Source organism: Protomyctophum bolini (genome assembly GCF_963924005.1).
Source record: "Protomyctophum bolini genome assembly, chromosome: 1".
NCBI classification, from domain to species: Eukaryota; Metazoa; Chordata; class Actinopteri; order Myctophiformes; family Myctophidae; genus Protomyctophum; species Protomyctophum bolini.
The window spans coordinates 49,213,182-49,222,072 of NC_137862.1; the positions used below are offsets into that span (position 1 = coordinate 49,213,182).

An 8,891-nucleotide genomic window follows, 5' to 3' on the forward strand; every position below is an offset into this window, starting at 1 on the left:
TTTCTTATTGATTCTGTGCCTCAGCGCCATCCCAGTGCCCCTGGGGGGGCGCATACAATAACCGCATTTCAATTTATATTTTCAATTTCTATCTTGCTGGGGAGGCTGTTTGAATTGAAATAGATTTCCTGCTAATCTGTGGTAGTGGTGTAGAAACTAAATACTACAGTACATTTCTATAGTAATCTGTGGTAGTGGTGTAGAAACTAAATACTACAGTACATTTCTATAGTAATCTGTGGTAGTGGTGTAGAAACTAAATACTACAGTACATTTCTATAGTAATATGTGGTAGTGGTGTAGAAACTAAATACTACAGTACATTTCTATAGTAATCTGTTGCAGTGGTGTAGAAACAAAATACTGCAGTACATTTCTATAGTAATCTGTGGTAGGTGTACTGTAACAACAGAATATACATTTCTGTGATCTGTTGTAGTGGTGTAGCAACAGACTATACAGACTATACAGAAAAACTGAAAGGAGGGTTTAAAATTGTGGCGCTGAGGCTGAGATGTGTGCTGTTCAACGGCAACAATGCACACAACTGCAATATTTACAGTTCAAACTGAAAGACATTATTGTTATTGTTGTTCTTCGGAGCCCCTTGTTGTGGATTTAATATTCTTTATTTGGAATAAGAGAAAATACGTTTTTGCACTTTTATTGTGAAGGAATTCAGACTCACTCGGTGTGATCTCACAACCTAGAAGGAACGTTCACATTTCTCTAGTGTTTAGATTCCTGATGCAACAAGAACGACTGAATCCATGTCAATAATGGAAACCAAGCCACAGTTTGTATCCACCTGTTGTTTTGTATTTTTCTACTGCAAGAAGTCAGTAACCTCTTTATAATTCATACTTGGGTGTCGTTCATTTCAAACTTTTAAGAACTTTCACTACAAAGGAGTGAGCCAGGCCCAGATGCCCACAGCGCCTGGAGCCTCTTTAGTGTCACCAAGATCTCATCAGCCATCTTCCCTATTGACTGTATCTCAGTCTCACAAGAGACAGTGGGGGCTGTAGCATGCCACTTGGACACCGATCAGCCTTGGTCGGGTCGCCTGGAGGAGGGTGTCTGTCCCAGAAACACCCATCGATTCCAGGTTTATAATACTGATGATGAGTCCACGTTTGTGTATCAGTAGATCTGTTTAATTGACTGGGAACCAGCCCCAGGCTTCTGCACATCGAACCGCATAAGAAATGCCAATCAAAAGTTCAGGTTGTAATTGAAGTTTCATTCAGTCCTGGCTGGGGAACAGGAGAAAACATTAAATACAGTCATTTTACAATACATCTTTGCTACTCCATGTCTTCTTTGTTTTTGCTTTTGCTTCTGGTTAGTGCCGGGTCCTTGCAACATTGTCTCTGAGATGTAGTGGAGTAGAACTAGAAGTACTGTATGTATAAAATATCAGGAAATTGAAAGTTAGTTACTGTACAGTACACCACTGAAGCATGATATTCCTGGAAGGCAGTAAAACACATTGATCCGTCGATGCTCCTGGAAGTGCAGTGGGAGCGTTTAATTTGCCATGCATTTATTAAGTGGCGTATATAGTCTTAAGTGGTTCTGCCTGGGTGTTCATTAGCCTCCTGCTCACGCTCTGCAAGGGAAACTAACGCACCTCACGTAACCCGCCGGCTTAAGCTCCAGCCGACCAAGAATGGGCTGCTTATTAGAAACTCGTTGGAAGACTGGATCTCAGTGGGAAGCTGTGAGATTCTAGGCTTCCTGTCTGCGCTTTGAAGTCTCAAAACTATATATGCTACGTTCAGGTACAAAGCTACGGGCTGCCGTTCGTTTTCAGTGGAAGCCAGCGCCATAGAAGATATAATAATAGCGATGCCCAATGTTTGTTTTGCGGCTCCAAAAAATTTACAAAGTTGCATTCCAAATCGAGCTTGGCTTCAACTGCAGCTAGAACGCTGGCTACAAAACAAATGTACCAACTGTTTCTCTGATTCTCAACCTGGTGGGCTGTGAGGACGCTGCAAAGTGGGTTCCCAGATAATTTGGCAAAACACGAACATTTTAATAATGTTATAAAAAATATAACATTAATATTTTAAAAGAAATATAACAGTATTTTTTTTGTTTAAAACCACCGATTGAACCATTTCCACTCACCTTCTCTAAGATCAAGAGAAACCAAACTAACCCAACAATCTCTCTCTCTCTCTCTCTCTCTCTCTCTCTCTCTCTCCCTCCACACAGGAGCAGCCAGGGCTTCATGCACATGAAGCTGTGTCGCACCAAGGACAACAAGTACATCCTGGGTCAGAACAGCTGCCCCTTCGACAGCGTGCCAGAGATCATCTACTTCTACTCCAGCCGCAAGCTGCCCATCAAGGGGGCCGAACACATGTCCCTGCTGTACCCCGTGGCCATCAGGACACTATAGTGCCATGGTACTGGGCCACTGGCTCTCAGCGGTGGGTCCGGGGACCACCAGGGGGCTCCATAACGGGGACCCACGACGGGTCTGTGATTCATTTCTGAGTGTGTTCTAATGGAATCTTTACAAGTGTTAACTGCACGCTCTGAGAGCGTGCAGTCTTTTCAGAGTGGATGGACACCCATAAGGGTCCATTTGGTTCTGCTTGTACGCTCTCAAGAGTTACTGACCCGTTAAGGTCCATTTCCCCCCCCCTGGTGGTCTCCGGACTTGACGCTGAGAAGCGGTGCCATAGTGCCATGTAGGGTCACCTATTCCAGTAGACGGGGTCCCCGGGCCCCCCTGCTGCACTCAACCACCAGGGGGCCCCCGCCCTGCCCCACCCTGCTCCACGTTCTTACCAGGGGTTGAACTCTGAGCCCCCCCCCCCCTCTAAAGAAGCTGGACAGTAGCACCCCAACCTGCTGAAACCCACCCACATCGCCCCCCACCGAACCCCTGCTTTTTGCCGTTTGCCTACTACACTCATAGTTCATACCCGTGCATCTGCACAGTCAAATGAAGTGTTCATTTAACCCACGTTAACCCTGGCTCTCTCTCTCTAGGTCGTCCTCAGACGAGCCCTCCTCTTTTGGGCATGTCTTTATAATAGGTGAAATTGTTCCGAATATAAAAAATACAAATTACATTTGCTATTCGTCATGCGACGAGTATTATACTGTAGGGCTTAAGTACCATTCTGATGGTGTAAAAGAAGAAAATAACAAAACGCGGTCCGTTTGTACTGTACACTGAGTTAAATTAACACTCTGGATTTTACTGTGATTATCACAGAACTGTCAAGATTTAATTTTTCAAATTTTCAATTATTATTTATGACAGAACGACAAAACATCAAAGACTTTGACATCTGATCAGTATCTCTTCATTGTTTTATATGAGCCCATCCCCCGTCTATCTCCTTAATTGGCACTTTACACTCTTGACACTTAAAAAGGTACAACATTATGCATTTTGTCACAGAGGATGTATACCGTTTCCTGCTGTACCTTTTTATTTTCCTTAGTTTCCTCCCACAGAGTGTATGCGTATACGGCTATATGTACAGTATGTGCTCCTTTCATTGTCTGATCTGGTTAGGCTCTGTTCATAGCATGTTGTTGCAGACGGGCAGAAACCTTGTATCTCCAACGTCTTTCATGTGTCACTGACCTTCTCCGTCATACGGTAGCGTCACGCAAAAGGAGCAAAAATCGGGCTATTTTTTTAAATGTAAAACACCAAACCAATGAAAAATATTCCAACACATTCCATGCCGTCCACGAGATATCTCGAGAAAAGCTATTGTTACCATCTTGGCCAACCACGACAAAAAAACACTAATCCATTAATCCAGCTTTTAAAATAATAATTTTACCTTTTTTAGCTGTTCCGTCGGTAGCCTCCATAGGCCTCCCATGGTAGAAACAGCCTACATGATAATCCTCATGTTTCACTAGCACTGGCCTCACGATACCGCCTATGGTATGGGGCGGGATTTAACAAGGAGACTGTGACTAAAATAATAACCGCATTGGGAACGCATGTTTCCATTTCCTGAAAAGCAACAGTGCTGGACATACAAGGTTTTTTTTCTTCCCGACCGAACCACCATGTGAGGTAATTGTTTATCAAAGGGACCGGATGATTGTAAGCAGCCCCGTAACTTTAGGGTCAGGCGAGGGGGAAGGAACATTTACGAGGCCTATTACGGCAATATTGTTCATATGGGCCTTGTTCGTTCAGCGGCTTGGCCAGGAAATAAAGCGTGAACGCGGTGCGTGTGTGTGTGTGTGTGTGTGTGTGTGCAGTGCTGCAGTGCAGAACACCAGGGCTGTGGGAGCGCTGCATGCACACCGACATCTCTATCTTGTCGTGAGGCATGCTGTCTGACCATCCATCACCTGAGCGGGGTGGATAGGATGGCACCAATGACGCTGTAAGCACCGCAGCGCTGAGCCACTCACTGGAGGCTGATGGATGGTTGGGTCATCATCAGACAACCCCCCCCCCCCCCCCCCCCAGACACCTGCAACCCAGTGGTGGACAAAGTATATCGTAGCTGTCGGATCAGAAAACCTCTTATCTCCATATTTAAACTTGTGTGTGTTTTTGTGTCGTAAAATGTACGCCCTACTGACTCGATCACACTGCGGCCGGCGTCACACAAAGCATCAAAAGTGGCAGATCTGTGCGCTCGTAGAAGCTCGTAGATCTGCTACTTTTGCCATTTTTGAATTTGAATGCTGAAAAGAAACCGTTTTGGACATGTGAGGTTTCCACCCCGACAATATAGCCTATACTCGAGTACTATTCAAAAGCCATTATACAACGGGTCATTTCGAGGAAGCCATATAGCCGCTCCTTAAACCAGCGCAAAGGAACACCTACTCAAAACAAAGATTTCAGCTGTGTTTGCTATAGGCTAGCTAGTTTCTTGGGACATTTGTGGTCGCAGTGACTACATCTGTCATTAAAGAAATATGAGTTTTAAGGGTAACTGTTGCAATATTACACTCATTAATGCACTTCTGCGATACCTTTCGGAACCACAGGCGTGCATTAATGACGATAAAGAACACCCTCTCGTGTAATATCGCTTAATTAAATGCAATGCATACCAAATGTGCATAAAAAATGTGATGCATCGTGATCTTGTAGATCAACTATTTTCACTATATTCAAGTGGTTAAAATTCATATTATAATTATTTATGTTACGTTTGGGTCAAGTAAAGAGTCAGTTCCTAGCAAAAACAATGTAGTTGAAAATATTTCCATTTGAAATGTAGTGGAGTGAGTCATGTGCTTATACACAATAAAATCATAATCCTCAAAGAATCAATTACTTATGTGGCAGTACTCCAGTAAATGTACTTAAGTGTTGTTACTGTCCACCACTGGCAGCTGAGGCCAGGAGACCAGAGCCTGTCCAAATGGACCAAATTAGCCTCACCCCACCCCCCAGCTTATGGCGGCTTTGCATCTGGAGAATGAAATATGCCTGCATTGTCTACCTCAGAAACAGAAAATCCATTTCATTCGCCCATCTGTAGATCAATAGGTACAATGGGATTGCAGGGGATCGATCTCTGCCTCTGCCCTACCCCCCCCCCCACCCTCCCATTTCCAATTCCCTTCAAATTGCATCATTGGTCTAAAAGAATATACATTCTTTCTTCATAAGCCGATTAGTCCAAGAGACGTTTTCATTCTTTCCCTTTTTGTTTTTCTAAAAAAAAAAGAAGAAAAAAAAAAAGATAAACGTTATTTTGTTTTTGTTATTTCCAGATCAGCGTCTGTATGTATATTCACTACTTTATGATGATATTGTGTGATGTCAGAAAAACTAAATGTTTGGTTTAATGCCTTATAAAAATGCATGGGTCAAAAGAAAAACAAATCAGTTTGTTAGGTCAGCTAGCTGATTTCAAGAGTTTCTGTTTTTTTGTTCTTGTTTCAAAAAAAGAAAAAAAAGGATTGTTCTGTGACTGTAATTTATTCTGGGGTAATAATTATTACCGATGTGTTACTCCTCTATGATGATGATGATGGGCCCATCATTGTTCTGTGCTGATGTGATCGTGTTTCTTTGGGGGGGGGGGATAACCCCCCTCCCCCCTCAGCGTCATCTACTGTGGCGCTTTTGCCTTTTATTTCTCATTGTGTTTAAAGTTCTTGCTTATAGCGCACCGGTTCTCACTGCTGGATCCAGGTACTACCCGGTACTCTGAGCGTGTACAAATGGAACCATCGTGGTTCCATTTGGTTTTTCATTCCCATTTGTACACTCTGAATCCACCAATGGAAACATGCCAATGTTTGTGTGTTGTCCTCTTTTAGCATAACCTTTTGACTGTACTACCTGTACTGTTAATAAGCATGCTAACAAAGTCTTCACTCAATCAAATCTACGCGGCAAAATCCTCCCGGGTTACAGACCCCGTAAGGGTCCGTTTAGGACCCCCTGGTGGTCCCCAGACCAGACGTTGAGAACCAGTGTCTTGAAACACTTAAACCCCACAGCATCCGTATTGATCCGTAAGCTTTTGCTGAAAACAGTTTTTGTTTTCAGCAAAAGCTTTCCCCACAATAACAGGAAAGAGCCCTGAGGGACTCCGCTCCACCAAATGGGTTTTAAGTGGTTTAGCGTTCCTCTGCCTCGGTGGCCTGATGACCAGAGACACCATGGTGTCTCTCCTGACAATGGGATTGTTGTAGAGTTAGGCGGATGGTGTCTCTCCTCCCGACCAATGGGATTGTTGTTGAGCTTTGTTTCTGAAATGACTGGTGGTTGCGGACCAATCGCAGTGCGCCGTTTTTCTTTAAAAATGTTTTCAACTGGACCAATCACGCCATTTCATTTTGAAATGTTTCAACTGGATCAAGTCCTGACCTCCAGCCTGTCACCTGTCATCGTGTGTGTGTGTGTGTGTGTGTGTGTGTGTGTGTGTGTGTGTGTGTGTGTGTGTGTCTGTGTCTGTGTGTCTGTGTGCGTGCGTGTGCATGTGTGTGCATAACCATCCATCAGCCATAGACTTGCCCTGTGTGTTCTCTTGATGTATGTACTCAGTTCCTGTCCACCACTGTGTTGGTGTCCATTGGCTCCTGTCCACCACTGTGTGGGTGTCCATTGGCCAGAAGCTTGCTCAGTGTATCCACTTAAAACTTCTAGTCTTAGCGAAACGGACCTGAGTTGCAACTGTACTTTTTTTCTCTCTCTCGCCACCAAAAATAGCAAGATCTACAAGCGTAGATCTGCCCGAAGAGACCTACAGTATATCGTTGCTGCAGGCACAAACGTCTTCATCTCCATTTTTTTGTGTCATTGAACGCCCTCCTTGATCACACTACAGCATCACACAAAAGTATACAAAGTAGCATATCCACCATTCAAGCTTACAGATCTACTTTTGCTATTTAAATCCAGAGGTAAACTGTTTTGGACATAGTATGAGGATTCCACCCAACAGAGATAATTATTTTCTTTTTCACTCGCATTGGCATTAGTTGTTTTTTGGAGGATCTTACCCAGAATTAAAACATCACCTTGATCACCGATGATTATCCTCAGTTTATAGTAGAAAATAAACAGTTTAAATGGCTACAGGCCAGTATGCCCAAACTTATACAGTTCTAGTCCCCTTACTTAAAATACGACGAAAAGAGTGAGAATGAAAATGAGGTGCAATCAATGCTAAGAGATAATTGCAACTAAACCGAGGTTGGTTGAACTTGATGTTTGTGTATGAGCTGTGTGCTATGCAACCCCCATAGACTGTGTATATGAGCTGTGTGCTATGCAACCCCCATAGACTTTGGAAGGGATGATCCAAGTTGAAAGTGCACCTTCGATAAAGTCATTCAGTGGTTTCCATTCTTTATCATGTCAAGGACCCCCCAAATATGTAGGCGGACCCCATCTGAAAAACAATTGTGTTGTTAAAATGAAAAATGAAACTATTGCACATTTCTCAACCTTATTTGAGAAATAATAATAATCAATGATTATTATTTTGTTCTTGAAAACCACAGATCTATACACCCTCGCAACGCATCGCGATCTTGTTCATAGTTCAAAGTGGTTCAACCGATTTTGATGCTAACTAACTTTGCAGGGGACCCTGCTGGACCCTCTGCAAAGACCCCTGGCGGTCCCCCCCCCTGACCACACATGAGAACCACGGAAGTAGTTGACAGATGCGATGGTACAAATTGTCCAGCTAAAGAATATTTAATCAGGAATGCCTGTTTTTATGGAGGTTTTATGTGCAGCAAGGGATTGAGGCGCAATGTAGGCCTACTGTGATGGCAAAGAAAGTGAGTGTGGATGAGATGGAGCTTAATGTTGGAACGGGTGGGGATATAATGGGCGTCTGTTGAAGCTGATTACAGGAATAGTTCACCCCCAAAATGACTATCTCACCCCATGAAGCCTTAAATTAATCGATAATTGTTTGTTTTTGTTGCATTCCTGAACCAATGTTCCAATATTTGATGAATGAATGTAAACTATAGGGTAACCTGACTAGATGAGTTCACATAACGTTCACAGCTGTGAAACTTCAAGCGTCTTCCGTCATGGCGGAGTCGGGACAGGAAAACCATATAAACTCCAAAACAAAGTCTCACACTGTGATACAAGTGATTAAAGTAAACGCCAACAAATAGGAATTTAAAAGATTCCACCAAAAATGCAATAAATGGAGGACAAAGTATACTCGCTCCATTTCTTTATTGGCGCACACCAAAAAGGAACGTGTTTCGGCTATATGAGCCTTCATCAGAGCATTCTTCATTTTTCTCATTTACTGTAATAAAAGTGTTGGGGGCTATACTGTATGAGCAGCTTGCATTTTAATGTAGTTTTGCTGTTGCTTGGCCCCCTACTTATTCAATTCATCAATTATTGGAAGAGTCAATCAGGAATGTGACCAAAACAAAGACAT

At 43.2% G+C, this 8,891-nt stretch overlaps 1 protein-coding gene across 8 annotated transcripts in view; it reads left to right on the forward strand.

The window, feature by feature from the left end:
- The window catches only part of shf (Src homology 2 domain containing F), a 162,229-nt gene extending 154,874 nt beyond the window's left edge, over positions 1 to 7,355 (forward strand). For 4 of the 8 annotated variants that reach the window (XM_080767387.1, XM_080767389.1, XM_080767388.1 and 1 more), the window contains exons 9-10: positions 2,224 to 4,549; positions 4,631 to 7,355. In XM_080767387.1, the coding sequence (XP_080623513.1) occupies positions 2,224 to 2,410 (187 nt within the window). In that variant the 3' untranslated portion in view covers positions 2,411 to 4,549; positions 4,631 to 7,355. The remainder of the gene's footprint in view (positions 1 to 2,223; positions 4,550 to 4,630) is intronic. The other 4 variants (XM_080767391.1, XM_080767394.1, XM_080767392.1 and 1 more) reach the window with 3 other exon arrangements.
- The last annotated feature ends 1,536 nt before the right edge of the window (positions 7,356 to 8,891 follow it).